Source organism: Notamacropus eugenii, chromosome 2 (genome assembly GCF_028372415.1).
Source record: "Notamacropus eugenii isolate mMacEug1 chromosome 2, mMacEug1.pri_v2, whole genome shotgun sequence".
NCBI classification, from domain to species: domain Eukaryota; kingdom Metazoa; phylum Chordata; class Mammalia; order Diprotodontia; family Macropodidae; genus Notamacropus; species Notamacropus eugenii.
In genome coordinates this window covers 340837866-340865122 of record NC_092873.1, presented here as the reverse complement: position 1 = coordinate 340865122, position 27257 = coordinate 340837866, and the positions used below count along the sequence as shown (strand labels likewise).

Sequence of the window (27257 nt, the reverse complement as noted above, 5' to 3'; positions counted from 1 at the left end):
GATTTGAACTTAGGTCTTCCTGATTTTTCCTAAAAAGACTACAGAATTTATACTCCAAAGAGATCCAAGAAAAAGGAAAAGGACCTGAATGGAAACAGATTTAGTGAAGACTTCTCAGGAATGTGGAGTCTTCTCCCTGGAGTGGAAGAGACCTTAGGCCCAGGTTTCCATTCCTCCAGAATGGGGTGATTTCCGTATAAGGCTATGTATTGCATTAGGATCAATGATTGGATATGACTCACTAACTCTTCAATACCTAATTTGCATACATCCAGGAGCGGGAAATTTGAACCTGGGTTTCAAAAGGGATTGGTTAGATTTCGAGCCTAGAATGTAAGACCTTGCTTCTCAGCCAATGAGAATAATGGTCAGTGGTGGGAGGGGGATTTTCCAGTCAAGGTCTATATAAATTGCCATTCTGCTTCTGTAAGGTGCCTCCCTACTCCAGCTTTACTGGTGAAGGGGCTGCTGGGTTCTCACGAGAACCGAATAAAGGAGATTTTCTGTTTTTACCTTGAGATGCCTCTGAGCAGTCAATTTGAGTAAGGGGGTTTGTGCTTTCTGCCCCCCCCCCCCCCACAGGACCCATATGTACAAAACTATAGGAAACTCTTTTTGTGGTGGCAAAAAATTAGAAACTGAGGGGCTATCTATCAACTGGGAAATGGTTGAACAAGTTATATTAATGTGATGGAATACTGTTGTGCTGTAAGAAATGAAGATGATTTCAGAAAAACCTGGGAAGACTTATGTGAACTTATGTGATGCAAAGTGAGTAGAACCAGAACAGCTTAGATAGTAACAGCAATATCACAATCAGCTGTGAAAGACTTGGTAACTGTTTAAGACAAAGATCTACCATAATTCCAAAGTATTCATGATGAAAAATGGAGAACTGCAGATTGAAGCATATCTTTTTTCTCTTTGTTCCCTCTTCCTACTCCCTGACCATGGCTAATGGCGAAGTGTTTTATATCACTTCATATATATAATGGGGCATTGTATTTTCTTGTCTTCTCAATGGGTGGGGGAGGGTGTGGAGGAAGAGAATTTGGAACTGAAAATAAAAATAAAATAAAATTAAAAATAGATAATCTGGTCACACAGAGAATACAAAAGAAACAACTCGTAAGGTCTGGAAAGAGAAAACTGTATGATAACTCCCAGTTCTAAACTGGTAGGTGAAAGTTCTTAGGATCTTAGATGTATATTTAGGGAAAGTTCCAACTTTACACTAGACCAGGAAGTAAAAGAGACCTCTTTATCCGGTCTCTATGGAGAGACTGATTCCTTCTCTTTAACACCAAGGTTCTTGTAATACCAGTGCCTTGCCACAGAGGGGAGGCAGATTTTGCCCTTCTCTCTGCTTTCTTCACCCTCATGAATCTGCTATGGTGGAAAGAGCTCTAGTCAGAAGACATAGGTTCCAATTTCATCAAGGACACTCAGTGTCACAATGGGTATGTCACTTTATCCAGCAGAATGTAAGTGCAGCATTTGAAGTGCATTTTATCTTTATCTCCAGATGCAGCTGGGTGTAGTAGAGTTGTCATTTTAGTATGTCTTGACTCTTTGTGACCCCATTTGGGGTTTCCTTGGCTAAGATACTGGAGTGCTTGGCCATTTCCTTCTCTAGCTCATTTTACAGATGAGGAAACTTACAGATGATGAAACTGAGGCAAATAGGGTTGTGACTTTCCCAGGGTCACACAGCTAGTAAGTGTCTGAGGCTGGATTTGAACTTGGAAAGGTGTCTTCCTGACTCCATGCTCAGCACTCTTATCTGCTGCGCCACTTCGCTTTGGCAAGTGGATTGAGAGCTGGCCCCAAAAGTGTTGGCTGTATGACTACCTTGGGAAAGTAACTTCTCTGTGCTCCAAGTGTCAAATAGGGGACTCTCCTGTATATTCCTCCCCCTCCCCAACCAGTTAAAATGAAATTACATAGAATATGATAATTTTTTTAAAGTCATTATGTGACCTATGGGGATCCTTATGTACAGTTTAATGGCTTTAGTTTGAGTTTGATATCACTCTCTAGGAAACTAATACTTCAGAGATGTTGACCAACATTAGTAGAGTTTCCTTGACTTGGAGTTTCAATACAAATGAAGTCACAAGTCCATTCCTCATTGTGTACCTAGCACAGTAAATACGCAATAATTTTTTTTAAAATTGAATTCACCTCCCTAAAACTCAGCTTCCTAAACTTGTATTATTGACCTCATAGTGAAAGCCTCTTTGTAATTCTTAAGGCACCATAAAGATATGGGTTACCATTTTTGTTTGTCCAACTCCTTATTACCAGTGAGTCTCCTAAGTGATCTATGTTTAAAGCTGGGCCTTGCTGAACCTACCCCCTGGGCTCTCCTAAGAGTCTCTGAGTCAGGAGAACTCATTATTATGAGCAGTCATAAGGGAGCTCCCAGAATTCTTCAGGGAGACTTTTGCTTTCTTCTCATCTCCTTGTCCTTAGAAGACTTACAATTCCAGCTGGAGCGTAAGCTCCTTGAGGGCCAGGCTCTCTTCTTATTGCTTTCCTATTCCTCTATTCTAACTGGCATTCTTCCCACAGTAGGGCTTCCCTCAAAAGTCTTTTACCTTTTCTTCTTGTCTCTCAGCCAGCCCAGCAGAAATCAAAGGGGAGAAAGCAAGCTCTTTCTCAAACTCATGTTTGTGTCTTGGCTCTGGAGAATTAATGAAACACTTTCTTCTTTGGGTAAAAAAGCAGAGGTCTATAGATGTGGAACATTTCATGTGGTGTCAAATGAGGCTGGTTTTGTTTAATTCTGCTTTTTTTTGTTATAAGGGAGGGTTATATAGTGTGTCTCTAGCAGGGTGGTAAGGTTTAATGGGAAGTGACTGTAGCATAAAAAACAGAGCATCAGTAAAACATTTTTTTTTTAAATAGCAAAAAAATTAATTCCATTGGAGAATGGAATTACCTAGAAGCAGCCCACCAGAGAAATGGGTTATGTCTCCCTCCCTTTCCAGCTAAATTACAGGAACTCTTCTTAACTAGGGCTGTGAACTTGTTTTGCAATTGTGATAACTGTATTTCAATATAATTAGTATTTTATACATTTACAAGGATGATTCTGAGAAGGGGTTCATAGGTTTTGCCAGACTGCTAAAGGGGATCATAGCACAAAAAAATGTTAAAAAAAACCCTGAACTATAAAGTTCTCTAACAAAATGCAGGGCTGCGTATGTGTGAATGTTACAGAGACAGACAGGATCTATACCTTTGAAGGCAACTTCTGCTTTCAGAATATTGATGCATTTTTTTTTAATTTAAGAAGAGAATAAAGCATTTGTAAATATATTTCTCTCATGTACACTTCAAAGGTGAAGCTGGTAGGATGCTAGTGCGCTGGAGTCTGGACAGGATGGAGTCCCTCCTTCCCACCCTCACCTTTACCCCTCGAGAAGACGCACAAATGACTGAAGTTTCCCCTGCCCCACAGGGTGAAGATTCAAAACCAAGGGAATATAAAAGACCAAAGCCACCAGCTTCCATCACAGTGATGCCTCAGGAATAGGTTAGGTGCCTTCAGGGATGTTTAAGAAAACTGCTTTTCTGGTTACAAATAAATAAGGCATAGGAGCTCCCAACGTAGGAGCCAGGCAACTCTCTTTCTTCATCAGGCTCTACAGCTGCTAATCTTTATGGGGTCAGCAGACAGCATTGAGACTCTTGAATTTGGTGGCTTGGAGGCAGGACTGTGAATCCCTAGACCTTCCTAGACTGAGCCAGAAAGGGGCAATAGCCACAGTCAGGAAGAGTTAACCCCAGAAGAGAGTCAAAGCCCCTCCTCCCCACATCCCCAAATCAAGTGGGCAGAAGGTTAAGAGAGGAGGCTGAGCTATCTTGGTGAAAAGTAATAATTTTTCGGGACGCAAAATATGTTCTCTCTACCACTGCGTGGAGAACACTGTATGGTGGGGACAGTCTGTCAGGCTGGCCCCAGGACTAACAGGTTAGAAGCTGAAGCTTGAGTAACATGCTGGTTGTATATATCCAGGAATGGGCACTGGATGGAGTATGTGAATGAGATATCATGGTCCCTGAGAGAGGGGCAGACATAGTGAAGTCTGGGGCGACGAAGGTAAGAAACCACAAGCATGGGTGAGAAAGGAGTGGTTCTGCTACAATGCTAGTCAGGGGATCCCAACTACCATGAGGAGTGTCCCCTCAAGTTGGGATTCCTCTCAGAGGCATTTTCCGGGAAGGCTGGAGAATAGTAAGCAGAGGAGTTTAAGCTCCTTCACAGCTGGGTGAGGATCTCTCCTCGTCCCCAGAGCTCACTTGCTACAGACATGGTGCTGGGCTGGCTCCTGAGGGGTAGCCAGGACATCCCAGGGGACACAGACAGCTGGCTCCCAAGTCTGGGGTGACACCAGAGGCCCTCTCTTCTCTCAGAGGGGGCTTTCTGCCTAGATTGAGGCTGTCTGTCTCCAACCTGACAGGGATGCCCTTGCCTAAACGGCTGTTGCTAAAATGGAGTGATGAAAAACCTGGGTTTGGGGTGGCATTCCCAGCTAGCATGCTGGGTATGGGTCCAGGAAACCAATCAGAACTGCAGGAGGCAGTTCTGGGTGGTCTCACTTCAAGTGCATCCAGTCTTGGGGTAGGGGAGAAGCTAGCATAATAAGAAAAAAAATCCCCCAGATTCAAAATGGCTTTGAAAAGAAAGTTGGCCATACATCTGTGAACCAGCTATATAGCCTGGAAGCCAGAGGGCCGGGGAGAGGGGCTTCCCCTGGGATATCTGGCTTTTAAACTCTGGGATGCTTCATCAGGCTGACAAAAAGGGTGATTGGGAGCTCCTGAGAAATGGGGTCCCTTTGTCTTCCTACCTCTGGTTCCCCAGTGCTCCCCATATTCCTGCTCCCCACCCCAGGGATGGGGGAGGGGTATTCCTTAGGTGTCTCTGGAGCCATCATAAACTGTGTCTTCTTATGAGGTTTCTCCCTTCCCCCACTCCCAGTCCTTGCAGGGAGCCCTTCCAGTTTGGAATGACAGCATCATATCCCAAATCAGAAGTGGGGAAGGGCTCCCCTTTACAGAAAGCTAGAGAAAGGAGGTGGGGGTACCTTGTATCCTGGGGTGGGGGAAAGAAGAGAACTGGGGCAAGAGTAAGGGGGTTTTGGAAGCAGGCAGGGCTCACTTGCTGCTATGGGTCTTGACCTTGGTGGCATTGATGTCTGCCTTGGTCTTCTGAATGCGGGAGAAAATTTCCTTGAAGAGGGCCTTGTATTCAGGCTGGCTCTGCTCCAGCCGCTTGTCCACAGCCTCCACGTGGTGAATAAGGCTCTTCTCGCCCTGCTTCCCCCCTCCCCACTCGTCCCCCAGGCCCTCCTCCCCTGCTCGGAAGTCACGGCAGGAGCTGTCTCGGGAGATGGGGCGCGAAGTCTGCACCCCGGCGTGCCGCACCCCGTCCTTGTGCTGCCTGCACTTGCTCAGCAGCTCCTCGTACTTCTCCAGCAGGGCGTGGTACTGTTCGTCCACCTCCCTCAGGATGGACATGCCCCGCTTGCGCACGCTGTGGGCGTGCAGGATGTAGTTGCCCATGTGGCGACTGGCCAGGTCCTTGACCATGATGGTGTTCAGGGCCGTGTCACTGCAGCTCTTGCGCACCGAATGGCCCGGGGAAGCCGCCGGGGACGGGACCCCATCTTTCCCCGCTGTCCCGTCCCCGCCGATCGCCACAGGATCATCCGCCTCGGGCGCGTTGCTGAGAGGTCCCAGCAGGGCCTCGGACAGGTTGTCCTCCCGGCTCAGGAGGTAAGTCTTCACCTGCTTCATCTGCTGGAGCTCCAGCACCTCGGCCTCCAGCTCCTGCACCCGAAGTTTGCAGCCTTCCATCTCGCACACCCGCCGCTCCAGCTCCGAGTACTCCTGGATCACCGACGTGTACTCCCGCTCGGCCCGTTCCTTCCGCTGCTTCTCCTGGCTCACCTGGGACCGCAGCGAGCTCACAATGGCCTGCAGCTGCTCGTTCTCTCGTTCCAAGGGCTTCGGGCTCAGATCCATGGAGGAACTATGCAGGCGGAAGGCATCCTCATACCTGGGAAGGTAGGAACTAGGTCACTGGGATCATGGTAATTAATTCCTTCCACTTAAAAAGCTTTATTCTGTAAAGAATGTAAAGAATTCTTTAAGGAATGTAAATAGGTATAGACTTTCTCCACCTTCTAGCCTGTGTGCTAGAAACATCTTATTTCTCACTACCTCACTAAATGTAGGTGAGGAAAATAATTTGTGTTTAATTTATCTTACGACTTTCCTTTTATACATCTATGTTGTCTTAGATGGGAAACTCTCAGAAGTCAAGGACTGTATCAGTTTAACTCACTTTGTATTGACTCTGATGTACACTGCAGTCTTCATGGGCAAGGTCAAGGCAAAGGCCACCATCCTCCAAGATTTGTGATCCACCCAAACTATTCTTTTTCTCCTCAAATCTCTTAAAGCATTTTGTCTGGCTCTCTCCTTTGGCCTTACCACATTCTACTTTGGATTAAATTTATCTGTGTACATGTCTCTTTCCCCCTTCAAACCTCCAGTAGATTGTAAGCCCCTCCTCTCTGTATCCTCAGTGCTTAGCATAGTCAGTTGTATACAGCAATCACTGAATAAATGAATGTCATTTAAAATGCTTGTTATGTATCTGCTTGAGATGGCTCAGGAGGAGAAAGTGGGGCTGCTGACCTCACACAGCCCTCTCTCACTCAAATCAAAGTGAACTGAAAGTCATGTCATCATTTCCCTAATGTCATAGTCCTCTTCCAAAACGAAGCAATCACAAGCTGTGAACAGACCAAGCTGCCTGAATGGGGAACTAGCTACTTGGGTAACTGACCCCTCCCTCCCTCCCTCCCTTCCTTCCTTCCTTCCTCCCTCCCTTCCTCCCTTCCTTCCTCCCTCCCTCCCTCCCTCCCTTCCTTCCTTTCCTTCCTTCCTTCCTTCCTTCCTTCCTTCCTTCCTTCCTTCCTTCCTTCCTTCCTTCCTTCCTTCCTTCCTTTCTTCCTTCCTCCCTTCCTTTCTTCCTTCCTCCCTCCCTTCCTTCCTCCCTCCCTCGCTCCCTTCCTTCCTTCCTTCCTCCTTCCCTCCCTCCCTCCCTCCTTTCTTTCTTCCTGTGAATTTACAGTGAATGTCAATGGTAACTGTTTCTCTTTGGAACAGCAACCCTGAGAGCCTTCCCCTTTCAGCTTGATTTTGTTTTTGTTTTCTTTTTCATTAAAGGGGCCAACCCTTAACTCACTTCTTAAAGAGGTGAGGCCTATTTCCTGAATGGGCCTCACCTCACTTTAAGTGAGTACCTGAAAAGGCCTTAGCCTAAAAGGGCAAGGTCTCCTATTGCATCCTGGGCCATCTCCAGTCATCCTGATGAATATCTGGTCACTGCATCCAGATGGCTCAGGAGAAGAAAGTGAGGCTCATCACTTTGCACAGCCCTCCCTCACTCAAATCAAAGTCAACTTGCAAGTCATGTCATCATTTCCCTGATGTCATGGTCCTCTTTGAAAACAAAGGACAAACACAACAACAATATGTATCTGCTTTGGCATGCTATAAAACTTGTTGAGTTTAGTGGACAAGGGTGATCTCTAGTGTCCTCCAACTCTGAAAAATAAGGAATCCCAAGAAAGTCTTCTAATTGTGTACAATTACATAACATGGTACCCTCCACATACAGACCCTTCTAATTAATACAATACTTCCCTATTCAGCTGAGGAGGCCTTTCAGTCTATGGCTAGACAGAGCAGTCAGATGTGGGAAAGAAAGGAGCTGAAAATTACTATTTGAAAATCACCCTCACATACAATCAAGCATTCAGCAATGCCTTGGTAGAGCTCCCTGGGGAAAGAAGAACACTAAGAATGATATATTTCTAGGAATGGAGGAGAAACAGGGTGGAAGTGACCCCCACCCCCATTCTGTCAGAGAAGCAGGCACTGTGCATTGTATTAAGTATAATGTGGCAGAGTATATGAAGGGGTAGTGTCATTGCCTGGGGATGGCTGGCAGTTGCAGGGACAGTAAAAGGAGGAGATGGAGGGAAAGAAGGCCAGGAAGAAGACATGCTTAGGGCTAACTATCTCAGTGGGAACAGTCTCTTAGGAAACCAACTGTCCCAGTTAAAGAGCTAAAGCCTTGTTCTTTCTAGTTGTAGCAGGCCAGGTCTAGGAGAAAGCCATCCCTAACCCATTTGCAGAGATTGGTCTGAGACAATGAGAATCCTTCTGACTCCTAAGACCTTGAAGGTATCAGCGGCCAAGGTATACCCTATATTCCCCAGGTTCCAACTCTGTGCCTGTCCCCTTTTTCCCTCCCCCTTCTGTCTCCAACATACCGGGGGCTGGAGCAAAGTTCCTTAAGGCAAGGGAAGGTATGGATGGTTCTCCGTCTCTCCCGCTTCTCTCTTCGGACCCGCAGCTGCTCCAAGCTCCTAAGCTCCTCCACCTGTCCTTGAAGCTCTTCTACTTGGGTCTGAAGACTCTCTATGGTTTCTGTCAGGCTAAAGGATTGAGAAAAAATCAGACAAGCTGTGTAGCCTATTATAATGTCTTTCTTCTCTTTCTGGGTCTTTAAGAACAGTACAGAGGGGAAAGGTCAGCTCTGTGCCTGGTCCTCATCCAGGCATCTTCCTGCAGATAGAAAGACCAAAGGTGGAATCTTAATGTTGGCAGCTCTTTCTGGGTTAGGGGGTGATGTAGAACAAGGAAAGAGTGGGTCGGCCCTGAAATGGATATGTGTGTAGTATGTCTATTTATCTATGCATTATATATAATATTTATGAATATATGTGCATATATACTCACAGGGTATATAAACACATACATATACATATATATATTCACCTGTCTAGCTATCTGTGTATTGTATATATTTATATATATACGCATACACATAAAATGTACACTATAAAGTATATAAAATAATGTATATATGAATACATGCAAGGTATTTTAAAAGCCTTAGTGTGTATATGTCAGTATATATATATGCATATTTGCATGTATATATATATCTATATCTATCTATCTATCTATATATATGTCCGTCTATATTTATCTATCTAGAGAGAAAGAGCTTAGAACTATACTAAGACTTTTGGGGTACCTTGTATAAAAATTTGTGTAGCACTTTAAGGCTACAAAACACTTTACAGATGTGATCTCACTTGATCCTCACAACAACCCTAGGAGGTGGATGCTATTATTATCCCATTTAATAGATGAGGAAACTGAGGCAGATAGAAGTTAAATGACTTATATAGGAAGTATTTTAGAATTGAACTCAAGTCGTCCTGACCCCCAAATCCAGCAGTCCACCCAAGTCCAGCTCTTGCCTAGATCTACTCATAAGAAGGAAATTCCTCCACAACTACCTGTCCCAATATCTGCCCAGATACCAAAATTCACAGAGGGAAGTCCACTTGCCTGGACCCACATGCAAAGGCTCCTGTGTGTCACACATATACTTCCCCATAAGCAGGGTATCATCTCCCCTCCAGCTGCAGAACCCCCCATGGCTCCTACAGGTGTTCTCACCTTTGGATCTTCTGCTGGGCAGCCTTACTCTCCAGAACCAGTTTCTGGTTGGACAGCTCCAGGTCTTGAGCGGTCACATCTAGCTGCTCGTACACCTTGGCATGCTGCTCATTCACTTGTCGCAGTGTGTCTAGTTGTTTTGTCAGGTACTGGGTTGTGCATGGTGTTGGTAAGGGTACAACAATAACACAGTTTATATACTTCCTTGAAGACTGCCAAGTGCTTTGCAAACACATCAATCTATTTGCTTCCCCTAAAAACCTTGTGAACCTGGGTACTACAATTAATACTATTAATTCAGTTTTATAGATGGGGACACTAAAATTCCAGTCGTTCATAAGTGACTTGCTTATGGATATACTGCCAGTAAGTGGTTGAATTGGGATTTGAACTGAGGTTTCTCTGGATACTCTGGGGGAGGAACTGAGTGTTTCTATTAAAAATCAGGGGGAAAGATTGAAGAGGTAAGGGTTTTGGCCATGGTTCTTGAAATCACTAGATTTACTAGTGATTCTGAAACAGATTAAAAGGGTGATGCAAAACTCTAGTGAAGACATAGAAGTTTAAATTACCCTCTGAATATTGAGAAAATGGAGGGAGGCAGGTGTACAAAGTCCTGAAGGACTAAAAAAGAAAAAGGTCTTGATTCTTTGTGGCTCTACCAGTGAAGTCTTAGAAGTGGAGGGGAGGAGGCAAGGCTGTTCACTACCACCCACAGCCACCCAGTCTCCCAGCCTCCTCACCTCAATCTCCTGCACCTGTTCCTCATTGGTAGAGTACATCTGCTGCAAAGACTCCTCCAGCTCTTTGTTGCGCTCCAACAGCGTCTTCCCCAGCTCTGCTGCCAAGTGTAGGTCTGAGCAGGTTGAGAGCAGCACTCATGTTTGTAACCTTGGGGTGATCTTTCTCCCTCCCCTCCCATGTCATTGATTTACTGATATCTGCTGACTTGATTTCCTATTTCTCTCTTTCTGTCTTGTTAATGCTGTCATTAACCTAGTACAGGTCTTCATTGCCATCTATCTAGACTATTGCCATAACCTCCTAATTTGTCATTCCACCTTTTATCTCTTCCCCTTCCAAGTCGTTCTTCCACGTCTGCCAAGTTAATCTCCCTTAGGCACAGCCTTGATCATATCACATCACTAGAATGATGGCCATTGCTCCATTTCATCTATATCTATGGAAACTCACAGAACCATTTAAAAACACAAAACAGCTTTCAGTACTATGCTTTCATGATGAATTGTGGTGGAATTGTGGGAAAGTGAACAAAAGGTACTAAGAATCAGAGTTTTTATATTAACTACAAGTATTAACTGTTGGTATTTGTAACATGTGATTGTTATGTCAAGATAGTTGACATACTATTTGGGGAGTTGAAGCATATGCATATTGGCATTTTCGGTATAAATGAAACTAAAAGTTGTATGGGTTCTCCTAGCTGAGAAGTGGATGAAAGAGTTGGAGAGATGGGTTCTACTATCAGCCCATTCACATCACTTCATGGGACACAATCACCTTGCCTTGCAGCACCCATGATGAGCAAAAGCAATCAGACTATCATGAATATAACTCTAGTTTATATATCAACATCTGTGGCAGAAGAGAAATTCTATGAGTTTGATAAGATTCTCCAAACTGAAACAAAATATACCTTGACACTCAGTGACTTCTATGGGAAGGTAGGTGAGGATGGTGAAAACTAATTTTAGAAAGTAAGAGGAGGCCACATGGTGGTCCACTCCTGTAACCTAAGCTGCTGGATGGGGTGGTTCCCATCCCACTTCCCTTCCACCTTTAAGGTCAGTGGATTGCTTGAGTTCAGGAGTTCTGAGCTACAATAGGTTAAGCCAATCAAGTGTCTGAACTAAGTCTGGCATTAATATGTTGATTCCCTGGGGGTGGGGGTTGCTACCAGGTAGCCTAAGGGGTGGAGCAAACAAGCCCATGTCAGGAAAGGAAGTCAGAGTTCTCTTGCCAGTCAGTAGTAGAATTGGGCCCATGAGTAGCACCTGCCTGAGTGAGGGAAAGGAAAAGAGAGGAGAAAGTACAGAATAAAGGAATAACAAAGATTTGTAGACTACTCAGAAACCTTTCAAACTTCTACATCCTGAATCTATTCTTCTAGAAGACAGCTGGAAGGAAAGTGACGAGAATGTCTACACCCTTTGTGCCAGAGATTCCACTGCGTGGCATATACCTCCAGGAGGTCAGTGTTATAAAAAGAAAGGCAAATATCAAAATACTTGAAGCAGAATTTTTTGTAATAGCCAAGAACTAGAAACAAAGTACATGCCTTCTTCACAGAGGTGCCAGAGAAGATACACGCACCAATCTGCAGTCTACTTCCTCTTTAGAAAATCTTTATGAGGATGATTTATGTGCCTATTAAATCGTTTGTGAAACTATGGGTAGGGAATAAGGTGGGGCTTCAAGATTTTTTTTAGCAGACCACATGCTCAGTCACAAGCCTGATTAAGTAATACAAAGAATATTAGCCTCTCCTGTGCTTGTTTGGTGAAAAACATTTTGATTCATCAGAATAAAACACACTCTTAAAGGCTCTCCTCAAACAAGATGTTGACCATTCACATGTTTAAATCATGCGAGATTCTAAGATAGATGCAACTATGGACATAATTTTGATCATGGGTCTACTGCATACCAAAATCCAGCGAGGCACAAGAAATGGAGACACATAAGATGTTGTCTAGTATTAGTGTTCTGACAGGGGAACTTGGTGGTGCAGTGGAGAGAGTGGTGAGCCTAAGACCTTAGGCTCAAATCTGGCTTCAGACACTTATTAGCTGGGTGACCCTGAGCAAGTCATTTAACCTTTGTCTGCCTCGGTTTCTTTGTCTGTAAGATAGGAATAATAGTAGCACATCCCTCTCACTGTGAAGATCAAATGGGATAATATTTGAAAAGCACTTAGCACAGTGCTGGCACATAGTAAGCACTATATAAATGTAAGCTAAATTAATTATCATCATCATTATTATTATCATTATTACTATTGCTCAGAGTCCAAATAGAAGGACAGTCTATTGATGGTGAGATTCTCCAAATGCTCCTTGATAACTGTATCAAGCCCTGGGACTATGCAAAACTTCCACATCCTTTTGAATACATAGTCATTGTAACCATCCTAACCATCCACAGATGGAGAACACATGTTGTTCAGATCACAAAAGCTCACTGAGCTGGTCCACTAGCATCCATATCCTGGACAGGTGAGAAAGCACATTTAGCATCAAATAGGAGGTAATTGGACTGGATTATATTTGGGAAACTGGGTAATGCCTTCAATGATCCCGAACTGCTTGGTGCTGCTGCATTCCATCTCTTTGACAGTGCTATCTTCCATCATTTGTTGATGATGCTTCATAGTTAGAAATAATGTAACATGACAATTTATAGAGAGTCAAAATTGCAGATAGCCCAAAGGTCAATGGGAATATGTATGGTAGGATATTACTGATGACCTATGTGTGACAAGTGGGGACAAAAAGTCATGAAGGACCTGTGTGACCAACGGAGGAGAGGGGATGCTCATGTAGGTAGAGTGAGGGATGACAGAGCTTGAGGGTCATATTGAAATATCAGAAGAACCAGAGGAAGGTCTTGATGTTTTTGAGCATATTCTTATGTATTACAGAGTTAAGAGACTTTAGAGGTCATTCAGTACAATTCATGCCCCCAAACCTCTACAACATACCTTGACAATGGGGGCCCCTACCTTTAGAAAGGGGAAACCCATTTTAACTGTGGGCAGCTCCAAAGGTTGGGAAGTTTTCCCACACATTAAGCTCAAATTTTTTTTGTATCTGTTCTTTCCAGTTCCACCTCTTGGGGTTAAGAACAAGCCTAATCCCTTTTCCACATGACTTGTATAAACCTAATCCCTCAAACTCATAGAAACACACACTGTCTTCAAACATTCGCAGTTCCTTCCACTGATTCTCACACAGTATAGCCTTAAGGTCCCTCACCACCATGATCCCTCTGCTCTCTGGTTGTTCTCTAGTTTACTCTAAATCCTACTCAAAATGTGGCATACAGGACTGACTATAAATGTGAATGTATTGGGGTGGTTGGTGAGGAGATCATTCTGCACTACTCCAGATCTATGAAGTATCACTTGATGATATTACAGAACAAGGAACTTTGTCAGAAAGAGGCATTTCTCATGGAGCTGCATATTCACTCTAGTTCCTTGCTGCCAAAACATGTGCTCTTTGCTAGGTTGGCATCTGGGGAATTGCGTCTAAGTGTAAAATCAGTTTCAATAACAGCCTCTTCTCCAGATACTATAAAAACTGAGAGGCTTCGGAACGTGGGGCAATGAGAATGTAACCACTACTTCCTGAGGAGTCAATGGGGATTGAGTTTTAATAATTTGCAAAGAAACTGAATTTTAATTGTCATCTGCAAAGATACCATTTTCCTGTCATGGTTGGAGACAGAGTGTATAGAGAAAGAATTCATTTCCTGAGAGAAATATGTGTAACACTCATACAGGATATCCCAAGCTATTAAGGCTTTAAATTGCACTAAGACTTTTGGGACATCCTGCATTGTAAATAAAAAGGACGCAGATTCTTGACGAGAGACTTTAATTGGTATCCTAAGAACCTGAATGGTAGGACCATGTTTCAAAAGTGAGAAGTCAAGGGTAGAAATGATAGTTGGAGGGGACTGGCTGCGATCTTTCTCACTGTTAAAATACTATAAATAATTATGTATGGCTTTGTGTTATTACTTGTTACTTTGTTAGTACAATAACATGCATATTTAAACCTAGGAGACTGAGTTTTCATATAGAAAAAGATGAGTAACTACTTATGGGAAAAGAGGTTTCTCCACTTTATTAAATAAATAATAATTAACAAACTTGGGTGGATATTGAGAGCTACCTGATTAATGGCAAAGAGATTACAATTTTAGTAATTAATAAGGACTACTGATTAGTATAAACTATAAAGTGATTTTCTTTAAACACAGATCTGACCACGTTAGTGGTCCAAGGGGGACCCTTGGTTGATAAATTCCAGTGACTTCCAATTGTCTCTAGAATCAAACATAAACCACCCAGCTTAGCTTTTAAAAGCCCTTTAGAACCTTGACCCAGCCTATCTTTCCAGCCTTACTGCATATTATTCAACCTTTTGTACTCTGCTATCCAGCCAAATTAGCCTCCTCTCAGTTCCTCTCACACAATATTCCATTTCCCATCTCCACATCTTTGCCTTGGCTGTCGAATACATTCCTTCATCTCTGATTCACAGAACATACAAATATACTCCTGGATTACTTTAGAATTTGGGATGATGATAAGGAATATGATGAGTTAAGTAGCAGGCAGAGGGATGGCCACCCCATGTAGGGTATGAATGTGGCTGCCACTGAAAGCTTGTTACTGAAATTATTGGCTGTCTGGTCCCAAAAGCCACTCCAGACCCCTTGGTAGTCTAAAAAAGTGAAGTTCAGTCATTTTTTTTTCTTTTGGACCTTTTTATTTAGGGCTTTTTTCTTTCAGTGCTTTCTTTCCCTTGCCCTTCCACCAAAGGAAGAAGAGATCCCTCTCCTGCTTCCACATCCCCCTCCTCCCCCCCCCCCCCCGCCCTGAGGCAATGAGGGCTATAAGCACATAGCAGCTGGGACAGATGTTTTCCTAAGGAACTTTCCTCAGAAGAAAAGAGTGTCTGGCAAGTTTTTTCTGCCTTGCTGTTTTCTTCTCTGTGCAGAGGCCATCAATAGCCATTCAAAGAAATGGAATTTTGTTGTTTTCAATAGTGTCTGACTCTGTGTGACTCCTTTTGAGGTTTTCTTCTCCAGCTCATTTTATACTTGAGGAAACTGAGGCAAACAGGGTTAAGTGACTTGTCCAGGGGTCACACAACTAGTAAGTGTCTGAGGCCAAATTTGTACTTGAAAAAATGTCTTCCTGACTCCAGACCTGGCACTTTCTCCACTTTGCCACCTTGGCAATAACCTTGTGGATTAAGAGTTCTAAAATTTCAGGGCTGGGTATCAGCCAGACATTGGGAGGAAAACTTCTTGAAGAAATCACCACCACTAAATTATCCTGTAGCAGCTGTAAAGTGATTTTCCTTATACATCATCTGACCAGGCCACTCCCCTAACTCAATAAGCTCAAGTAGCATCCTATTAATAGCTTCTAGAATAAAATAAAAACTCTTTTGTTTAGCTTTTAAAGCTGTTTTCTCAGCCTTGCTCCGATCCATCTTTTCAGCTTTGTTGTACATAATTTTCCTATCCAAACTCTTCAATCTAGTCAAATTGGCCTCTCTTTTCCTCACACAACATTCCATCTCCCATCTCCACACCTTTGCACAGGCTGTCCCACATACCTGGTATGCACATCCTCCCTACAGAATACTTCTTTTCCTCTAAGACACAACCCAAGTATCATCTTTTACATGAAGACTTTCCTGATTCGTTTGACCACTAGCTCTCTCTCTCAAATTACCTTGTATTTAACTTGTCTAGTTGTTTAGTTGTGTCTGACTATTTGTGATCCCTGTATCAAGTTATCTTGGCAAAGATACTGGAGTTGGTTACCGTTTCCTTCTCCAGTGGAGTAAGGCAAACAGAGGTTAAGTGACTTGCCCAGGGTCACACAGCTAGTAAGTGTCTGAAGCTGGATTTGAATTCAGATCTTCCTGACTCTAGGCCCAGAGCTTTATCCACTGAACTATCTAGTTACCTTGTTTTAACTACTCTATATTTATTTTTATTTTCTTCATATTTATCCTGGGTATATTTATGTCCCTGTCATCTTCCCCATTAGAATATAAGCTCCTTGTGAGTAGGAATTGTTTCATTTGTTGTCTTTGTATGATCAGCTCTTAGCATAGTGTCTGGTACACAGTAGGCACTTCATAAGTGCTTGTTGATTGACTGATTGATAGCTGATTGTCTTTAGAGAGACCAAGCATTGCTTAGTCTAGGGAATGGGTGAGTTGCGTACACAGTGCAGAACCTGAAAGATCTGTCCAGGTGTCCCATAAAGGGTTTTTAACCTTTCAGGGGGAGGATGATGAATATATAATGGGCTCTTTTAGATACTTTGTTTTTCTGTATGTATTGTGAATCTTGAAAGTCTTCTGTGTCTCGGATACTGTGTAGTAGAGGAAATGAACTGCTGCCCTAGACATGAGCCATATCTAAGCTTTAATTTAATTTTGATTTCTTTTTTAAATTTATTTTTGAGCCCAGGCTGGAAGCACAGGAGAGTTCATAGGTCTGATACCAATATGGACTGGCTCTCATGCCTGATCCTATTACTACCTGGGCTGGTTTGGCAGCCTGGTGGCCCTACTTGCCATCCTGTTGTTCAGTTATTTCTGAGTCATCATGACCCCATTTTGGATTTTCTTGGCTGAGATACTGGAATGGATTGGCATTTCCTTCTCCAGCTCATTTTCCAAATGAGAAAATTGAGGCAAACAGGGCTGAGTGACTTGTCCAGAGTCACACAATTAGTAAGTATCTGAGGCCAGATTTGTACTCAGGAAGATGAGTCTTCCTTACTTTAGGCATGGTGATCTCTCTACTGTACCACCTAGCTGCCTCTCCATGATGGTTCCCCACATTAGTATCAGACTTAGTGAGGATATTCAATCAGTTAATTTAGTCTTACTAAATCCCAAGGCTCTGGATCTCAAGAGATCTGTCAGCCTTAGTCTTCCCCTTTGGAGGGACTGAAGGTGTACGCTACTGGCCCAACCTTAGTTTTTTAGACATTTCTCCAGAGTTTTGCTCTGGGATAGGGACATAATGAGCCACGAAAAGAGAGAAAACTGACCCTACTCTCTGGAGCTTGATGCCCCCAGGATGAATCCACATCTAATTGAGTCCAAGGTCCAAGCTTCTTGTGGAAGGGGGTCTCCTGGGCCACAGGTCACAAAAGTAATGGGCTGTTACTGTGCCATAATAAATGACAAACAGGAGAAATTCAGAGGAAGTAAACAAAAGATTTTTATGAACTGATGCAGAATAAAAAGCATAGCAAAAGGAGACCATGGTAGACAGTGATCATAGCAATGGAAAGGAAAAGAACAGTAAAATTAAGATAAACTCTAAGTAAATGAAAAGCCAGAAATGGTCCCAAAGAATATGTAAGGCAACAAACCTCCCTCCTCTCAGGATGAGATAGGCTAGGATATTGCCAGTGTCATTTGACATACTCACTGGGTAAGCTTCTTGTGGGAGAAGGGAATATTTCCTTCATTAAAAGCAGTGAGGTGGTATAGTGGACAGTGCTGGAGTTGGGAGTCAGATCAATCTGCTGCTGCTACTACTACTACTACCACCACCACCATTACTATTAATGCTCTGCTACTACTACTGCTACTGCTACTACTACTGCTACTGCTGCTGCTGCTACTACTAAGCACCATAAAAATATTATCTCATTTGATCCTCACAACAACCCTGGGAGGCAGGTGCTATTATTATCTCCATTTTACAGATGAGGAAACAGAGGCAAATAGCAGTTAATATCTGTTAAATGATGGACTGAGTGGGTTATTTCCCTTTAATTGTTTTCCTTTATTGCAAGAGAGGGTTCAATTGTTCTGTTCCCTGTTGAGGTTGGTCTGTGGGGTTGGTGTAGATATGTAGGGATTAAATTGATGTAAAAGCAAAAAGCATCCATAAACCTCATTTATTATCATCATTTAAAAAAAAGTTTGAATGCTAGAGAGAAAGAATACCAGATTACAGGAAGTGACTGAGCAGACTCACAAATGAGGTGAAATGGTTCAGAGAAAAAAGAAACTTACTTAAGGGTTCTGGAAAGACACCTGGGGGACAAAAGGATCACTGAATTAGGGTATGGGGGTTGCAGAGTGAATAATTTCAACATGTGACTCTGAGATGGACCTAGTAGAGAGGTCTGAAGAACCTAAGAATTGAGGCTGATCTGGAAGCAAAAAAAGAAAAAAAAAAGGGTAAAAAACTACTCTCTTAAGAGTCTGATTAATGAATTAAACTGTGTCAGGCTAATTTAAGCCATGAGTCCATGCTGTGATATTTCACGAACTACTTACTGTGTGAGTAGAAGCTAAGTTGATAATATTATCAACTAATATAGTTGATTATTATGGCTGAACAGGTTTGGAAGAGAGTCGGTAGAAGTGTATGTCTGTGGAGCCCAGGGAGAGGTCGTTAGAGGAGACACTCCATTAACACAATGACCCTGACAGACCAAGAATAGAAGGCTTGAACTGAGGAAACAGACTTTATTCCATGGCTGTCAAGACCAGAGAGAAATAATAATAATAGCTCACATTTATAGAGTGCTTTAAAGGTTTGCAAATATCCCTTATTTCATTTGAGCCTCACAATTATAAGGTGTTATCTCCATTTTACAGGTGGGCAAACAGGCTTTCAGGGCAGCTAGGTGGTGCAGTGGATCCCTATCCACTATCCACTCTATCTCTGTCCACTGGGCTTGGAATCAAGAAGACTCATCTTCCTGAGTTAAAATCTGGCCTTAGACACTTACTAATGATGTGACCCTGGGCATGTCACTTAAATATTGTCTGGCTCAGTTTCCTTATCTGCAAAATGAGCTGGAGAAGGAAATGGCAAACCACTCTACTATCTTGGTCAAGAAAACCCCAGTTGGGGTCACAGAGAGTGGAGCATGACTGAACAATAAGTAGGCTTTCAGATTACCTTCATATTCTCTGTATATACCTTGTATGTCCAGGATTATTTGCATATTATAAATATTCATTCATATTTATTATAATATTTACATATTATAAATAATTATAATATAAACTCCTTAGGAGCAGGGACTTAAAAAAAAAAAAGTAGTCTTTCTTTTTATCTCCAGCACAGTTCCTAAAACCTAATAAACTCTTAATAAATGCTTATTGATTGACTGAGACTCAGGTTGAGTGATTTGCCCTGGGTCATACATCTAGTTAGCACCTGGAAGCAAAATTAGAACCCAGGTCTTTCTGACTTCTTATCTATGGGTTCTATGGATTATTTCACTGTATCCCAGAAAGTATACCCACTTCCAAAAGGAAGTGCTGATACTGTCCATGTAAAAGAGGCCAGATGTCTCACCTAAGGACCTGAAAAATGGCAACCCATGGGCCTAGAGTCTGGGCCATCTTTGAGAAAACACTAGGGGCAGGATAGTAAGATCCCTCTTTCTATATTAAGGTTGTTTGAGTCTCCTTTGCTACTATAGGTGCAAAGTCAAAGGTTGGAAGAGAGGAGAAGTAATCCATGGCACTGGTACAAGCCCTTGTCATTTCATGACTCAGCAGCCACCTTTTACTGAGGATGAAAGTGGTACCTACAGCTCTCTCCATGCTTGGTCAGGAGGACGGGAAAAGTGTGGTCTGATGCTTAATAATTAATAGCTTTTTCTATTTTTACAGGTGCTTGAGGCAGCAGATAGAGGGGACACAGGATCTCTTTTCCCTTCCACCCCCCTCCCCACCAATAAGAATAGGGACCTGCCTCAAAGTCACATAGGTGATAGAACCTAACCTAATAATCTATTTGGTCAAGAAAATAAACAGTGAGATATAACAGCCACACTGGGGGTGGGGAGAGGGAGGAGTAAAAGGTCACTAAAAATTGTTTTTATTGGTGAAAAAAAAAGTTGTTACATCACATTCATTTCTAACTATGTCCTTCCCTATACAGTGGGTCATCCTGCTGTAACAGATCTGTAAAAAAACAGATTTAGTAAAACCAACCAACATATCAACTATGTCTGACAACATATAAAATATTCAAGCTCTATAATTCTCCACCTCTGAAATGAAGGGTGGGAAGTATATTTCCTTTAATCTCCTCCATGGCCAAGATTGGGCATTATAATTACACTGGTTTTTTTTTCTCAGAAAAGTAATTTTCAATAATAAAACATCTGGTGTGCTTTTTAGGGACTTCATTTCCCTAAATCACTTTCCCTTCTTCACTCTATCTTTCTGTCTTCTGCACATAGGGACGAAAGGCTATTAACTGATAGGCCTGGCATTACTATTTGTAAAAGAGACCTGGATCCTGAGGACTAGTATTCCATGAGCTTCTGATCCCAGACCATTCTCTGGATGCTGTCATCCAGTCTGGATTTCCCTTATCTCTTAGGTTCTTTGGCTGCTAAAAGGATAGCCTGTATTATTGCTCAGTATTAGGTAGCTAGCTTGGATCCATCTGAGACTAGAGGTGGAAGTAGCAGGGTGATATAAAGAGTTACAGTGGAAGGAATTTCACAGTCATACACAGACTTTTAGAGTCGGAAGGTCCTTAGACATTATCTGGATCTTAGAGAGCACCCATTTATTTTGTTTTTTTAAAAATAATATATTTTGACTAATATTCAAATGTTTTACATGATTGTACAGATATAACCTATATCAACTTGCTAATAGTCTTAGGGAGGGGAGGAGCAAGGGAGGGAGGGAGAATACTTGAAACTCAAAATTTCATTTAAAAAAAGAATGTTAAAAATCGTCTTTACATGTAATTGAAAAAAATACTATTTAAAAATAAAAATAATGCATTTTAGTTTCATGTCACAATCATTAAAACAGTGTAAATAAAAACAGCATCAAAAGACTGCTGACCTCTGATGAATTGTAATAATCAACTTTGTTCCCAGAGAAAAGACAAAATACGCTTCTCTCCTGCTGGTAACACAGGTGGGAGACTATAGGCAGAGAAAGCTGCATGTGAAACAGTTGCTGTCTCTTTGCTAATTTTTACTTAACTGCTGTTCTTTGTTACAGGATTTAACAAGAGTGGGAGTGGAGGGATATATGAGGAAAAGGTATCAGTAAAGAATGTTTTTAAGGGGAAAAATAAGATCTTCAGTGAGTTAGTTTTCCTTTTTAAACTGCCCCTGGACTTATGATGAAAAGTGCTATCCACCTGAAAAGAAAGAACTGATGGAGTTTGATTGCAGACCAAAGCATACTTTTTAAAAAAAAACTTTATTTTTCTTGGTTTTTTTTTGGTCTGTTTCCTTTTGCATTCACTTTGAGTCTGCAGCAATCAATAAACATTTATTAAATGCCCACCATGTGCCAGGTACTGTGCATGGCACTGGGCAAACAAAGACAAAAAAATAAAAGTCCCTGGTAATGGATTGGTGGATATGGTGTTGAAGCTGGGAAGGCCTGAGCTAGATGCCCAACTTACTAGTTGTGTGACCTTGGGCAAATCTCTTTCAGTCTCAGTATCCTCATCTGTAAAATAGGGATAAGAATAGCACCTACACCAAGGAGTTGTTGTGAGGGTCAAATGAGATAACATGTATAAAGAGTTTTATGAACTTTAAAAGGCTATATATTATTATATTTCATAAGGAAGAGATAAAATGAACATGTATAACATATTCGACATTTATAAAAAAATAAATTCAAGATAATTTGGCAGCAGCAAAGGCAATGAATGGGCAGCTAGGTGGCACGGTGGATAGAGCACCAGCCTGGAGTCAGGAAGATCTAAGTTCAAATCTGGTCTCTGATATTTGCTAGCTGTGTGACCCTGGACAAGTCACTTAACTCTGTGTGCCTCAGTGTCCTCATCTGTAAAATGAGCTGGAGAAGGAAATAGCAAACCACTCCAGTGTCTTTGCCAAGAAAACCACAAAAGAGGTCACAAAGAGCTGGACATGAGTGAAATGACTAAACAACAAGGCAATAGCACATGATAATAACAAACAGAACACCTTGTATAACACTGTAAGGTTTACAGAGTACTTTGCATGTATTATCTCATTTAGTGATCTTAAAAACCCTATGAAGTTTTTAAGATAATCAGCATTTATCTACAGCATCTACTCCATGCCAGGCACTATTTTAAGCATTTTATGAATATTATCTCATTTGATCTTCACAAAAAACCCTCCTAAAGTAGGTGTTGTTATTCCCATTAGTTGAGGAAACTGAGGCAAACAATGGTTAAGTGACTTGCCCAGAGTCACACAGCTAGTAGGTGTCTGAGGCCAGATATAAACTCAGATCTTCCTGACTCCAGGTCCAGCGCTCTAGCCACTGCACCACCTAGCTATATATTAACTAAAGGAAGCAACAAGGGAGAATCAAAAAGCCTCAGTATAGAAAAAGGAGAAATGAATAGCCTATCTCCCTCAAATCCCTGCAGTATGTCAGAACTCAGGCCTGGTTTGAGCACCAGCTTTGCCATTTATTGTCACCAGGAGTGATCCCATCACCTCTTTGGCTTCAGTTTCCTCTTCTGCAAAGTAAGGGTGATTAACCTAGATAATCCTTTCTGGCCCCAACCCTATAATTCAATAATGAACAGATACAGGACTACTTGGTCATTATTTGGATGTGAATGGGGGTGGCTGTACAGGGACTTTTTTTTTTGTCTTAAGTAATTTCACAGTTATAACCTTCCCAGTCTTGACAATACAGAGTTCTGTGGGACCGTAGGCAAATCGTCATTTGACTTCAGTTTCTTATCTGTAAAATGGAGAACCTAGACTAAGTGACCTCTAAATTTCTATGGTTTTATATAGAACCTCTTTAGACCCACCTCCCACTAATGTTCCTGGAGCATGGAAGAAACATCCGGCACAGCTGGGCTGACAGTACAGGCAGTCCCCATTTTTGCCAGTTCTCCTCCAGAGTATTAAATCCAGCTCCATTTTTCCAGCTCCCTCCCACATCTGGAATAGTCAGGGTGCCAAAGCCTTCATTAAGGGTGTATGAATGGAAATAAAGGCAGAAATGATATCAACATCAGGTTTGTTTTTTTTTTTAATGTCTTATGTTTGAAGTTTGGTGTAAGAGGAGGAGGGGAAGAGAAAAACAATTGTAGATATCCCCAGAGCCCTCTGTCCTCTTCTCAGAACAGATCAGAAGTGATAAAACCTCTTACTACCCCCTTGCCAACAGGGAGGCTGAAGCTTGGAGCCACCACACATCAGTAGTCCTTGCTTCCAGGACTGAACTTTGAAGTGAGCTAACTAGGAACTTTCTGGGAACAAGGATGTGACCCTATAAGTCTACGATAAGCTAGAGAAAATGAGTGTGAGGTGAGATATTGGACATAAGAAGGAAGGAGGAAAACAGCCCAGGGGTAAGATCTGTGTGGAATCCATGTACCAGGAGCAAGATCGTGAGTCATACCCATGTACCCAGGCTCTAACCGAGAGACTAGCATTGTGGGTCCAAGACTGATGCCAGCTGCAATGAGACCAAGCTCTGGCCCTCTCTTAGCTCTCTCCCTTCCTGTTGGAAACACCCCCTCCCCCTTCCTGAATCAGCAGTGATGTCACTTCAGCCACCTCACCACCCCCCCCCCCCCACCCAGCCACAGAGGCTGACCCATCCTTGTTCCCCCTCCTTACAGAAAAGCCTGCCTCCCACTTTCTTTGACTCTGTTCCCCAGGATCCCAGTTGCCTCTCCAAGTTCCTGCTCTAATTCTGACAGCTCCAGCCAGCCCCTTCTCCCCCTACCCGTTTTTCAAGCTGAATGCTTGAGGATGCTAAGGGCCTCCCTTCGGTGCCCACCCCCGCACTGCACATTGCTGACTAGCCCAGAGTTCTGAAAAGGGGTCTGTTGCATCCTCCTTAAGTTGGGGGGAACTTTCCTGAGCTACAGAGGTTCTCCCAACCCGAGTGGTAGGAGAGATGCTGATTCAGCTAAGGGGCAACTAGGAATCACCCTTCCACAAAATGTTACAAAAGGTGTCCCCTCCCTCAAGTTTTCAGCTCACCCCCTCTTTTTTTCCCCCACTCTCTCAAATACTAAAGAGGTACTTTGGCGGGTGTGTCCTCCCTGAGATCGATGTGTGTGTGTGTGTGTGGGGAGGGGTAGCTGGACATGGGGATGCTCCAGTTCCAGGACACCACCACTTCTCCTTGGGGTCGGGGGAAGGGGTTTGAAGAGGAGGGGAAAGAAGAGAAGGGGGAGCAGGAAGAGGAGACAGCCAGGGCTTCCACTAGTCCCCAGCTGGTGGTCAGGTCAAGGTAACCGCTGGCAGCTCCCTCGTTCCCTCTAGAACCCCGGGCAGCCCGGCCGGACGCATCGGCCCGGAGCGCAGTGCGCCCCGTCGGATCATTCCCAGCCCTAGCCGCGGCGCTCCGCCGGGCACGGGGCTCTCCGGCCCCTTACCGTGCTCCAGGTCCTGCTGGTCGTACCAGGACTCCTCGTCCTCCCCGGAGTAGTCCTCCATGCCTCCGGCTCTCCGCATGGGCCAGTCCGGGGCGGCCCGGAGCTGCGGCGTCCCTCCTAGCTCAGGGCCCGGGGCTCCGGGCCCGGGACAATGCGGCGCAGGCAGGCGGGGCCTCGGGAGGGTCGGGCGGCGGCGCCCCAGCCCGCGCCGCGGCCCCTAGCCATCGGCCCCCCGGACGGGGCGGACGCGCCGGGCTCTCCAATCACTGCCCCCGCTTCCACCGGGCCGGGCAGGACCGGGCCGGGTCAGGGAGCTCCCGGGAGGCTCGGAAGTCTTCTGCAGCCGCGGCGGCACAAAGGGGCTGGGGGGCGGGGACGGCGGGAGAAGGAGGGAGGGAGGGAGGATGGAGGGCGGGGGGAGAGCGGGGGAACGAGAGGCTCGGGGTCCGTGCGCAGCGCAGAGCAGCTCCGAGGGCCTCCAGGAGCCCCGGAGACGTTGCCAACGCCACCCGCACCCGGCCCGCGCGCAGCCACCGGCTCAGTGCGGAGTCAGCCCCCTGGCTGGGGCCGCAGATCCCGCCCGCCCGCCGGGCAGCCCAGCCGGCAGCTTCTCCTCCCTCCCCAGGTTCGGTGGAGGGGGTGGGGAGGAGCCGAGTCATGTCGCCGGACCTATCAGGAAGCTGTATGCAAAGCAGGGGGAGGAGCCTGGAAGACGAAGGCTCCAGCTGTCAGAAGGTGGATGGGATTTATTGAGACCAACTCCTTCATATCTTTACCTACATGCATCCCTCTACTTCTTACCAGTCCTTTTCTTTTTTCACCTCCAGCGCCCTAGTCCACCTCGACCTCACGCGGCTTCTTGACTCCGATCTCTTCCTCCTCCCAACCCTCTTCTCCCTTGTGGAATCCAGATGCTGAAACATCAGGGAGGGATCCTTTTGTGCCAGGGGCCTGGGTGGGGCAATTTCAGACTGGAAAGCTGCTCTTGCATGTGCCATCTAAGTCAAAACATCAATGCTACCTGGGCCCCTATTTTCCCTCAAGACTCCCATGCAGAGAGCCCAGGACTTTGAACTCAAGAGCTGTAGGAACAGCAATGCTTCTAGCCCAATGCCCTCAGTTATCTCGAGGAGTAACCCCTTTGGAGATGCAGCCTAGCAACTGCTCCTGCAGACCCAGAAAAGAAAGCTCTTGCCACTAAAATCCTTAGCATTGTTGTATGGTTCAACATCAGAAATTAATCTAATTTTATCAGTGGAAATGGCATATAAGAAGAGGTATTACCATCTGCTTTGCCACTGTGCCCTAAGGATTTTGGGACTTTTCAATCTGACTGGAAGCTGAAACCTTCCATATAGATTCCCTTCCCTATTAGAAGGTGAGGTCCCTCAGAGCTGGCACAGTCTTTCTTTTCCGTGTGTGTACCCTCAGCACTTAGCACAGTGCTTTGCGCATAATAGGCCCTTCACAATTGCTTTCTTGTGACCTTCTGTTGGGACACCCATGGCCATGCTGGTGTTTGACAAGGCAGATTAGTCCTGCAGAGAGAGTGCTGGATTTGAAGCCAGAAGACTTGGATTTGGATACTAGGTTCTAATATTTACTACTTTTGGCAAATCATGAGCTCTCTGGGTCAGTTTCCTCATTTGCAAAATGAGAATGTTGGGTGAGGTGACCTGTGAGGTCCCTTCCAATTCTAAATCAGTGACTCAACACCCTTGGGCCCAGATCTATCTATTCTAAAATATTCCAGGCAGATGAAAATTGTTTTGAAAGGAGGAAATTCTACAGCCTTTTTTAAAGAGGCAATTTCAACGATAACCTACATTTATATAGCAATTGAGGTTTGCGCAGTGCTTTTCTTACAACAGCTTCAGGAGGCAATGTCCATTTTACTGAAAGGGAAACTGAGGCCCTGAGAGGTTAAGTGGCTTGCAACTGCTAAGTAATAAGTTTCTGAGGCAGGAGTGGAACCCAGGTCATGTGATGAAAGTCCATTTCAACCTAACTTTAAAAGCCCATTTTATCTTTCTCAATCCTCAGGGAAGATAAATTCCTTCTGGATAAGTTTGAAACCAACAGTTAAAAGAGTTCCTTCCCACCTCCATCTTGTATTCCCTAAAAATACAAACCCAGATATGCAGAGATCTAGAAATAAAAGACACAAACAGAAACCCAAGTGTCTTGACCTAATAACTAGATGAACATTCAGGCTAATTTGGAGGAACCAATCACATAAGTTGAAGTAATGAAATACACGCCTACTAGACCCCACCTCCCCCCAACTAGGGATGAAGAAGCTGTCTACTTATAACTCCAAATTGTCTTTCTTGCCTCTAGTTCATTCAGCATCTCACCCTCAACTAACCCTCCATCCTCATCTCCCTTCTCCTACACCTTTCTTTAGACTTCTACTGCCCCTTTTTCCAGTACCACCCTGCTTCTCTCCAAGAAATGACAAAGGATTGAAAATTCATGTGACTGATCTGTTATTACTGGATCCCTGAACCTATTGCCAAGGTTTCTGGATGAATTTGTGATGACTA

The 27257-nt window shown here is 43.9% G+C and overlaps 1 protein-coding gene across 2 annotated transcripts; it reads right to left on the bottom strand.

The window, feature by feature from the left end:
- Positions 1-3271: 3271 nt before the first annotated feature.
- Positions 3272-25327, bottom strand: CDR2L (cerebellar degeneration related protein 2 like). Of its 2 annotated transcripts, XM_072645629.1 has the most exons (6): positions 24712-25327; positions 17396-17513; positions 10305-10417; positions 9562-9710; positions 8361-8525; positions 3272-6070 (listed from the first exon to the last, which is right to left on the bottom strand). In XM_072645629.1, exons 3-6 carry the CDS (start codon positions 10341-10343, stop codon positions 5167-5169), a joined length of 1257 nt encoding a protein of 418 aa, XP_072501730.1. In that variant the 5' UTR covers positions 10344-10417; positions 17396-17513; positions 24712-25327; the 3' UTR covers positions 3272-5166. The 2 variants fall into 2 exon arrangements, with proteins under 2 accessions (XP_072501730.1, XP_072501729.1); XM_072645628.1 differs by lacking the exon at positions 17396-17513.
- Between the last annotated feature and the right edge of the window lie 1930 nt (positions 25328-27257).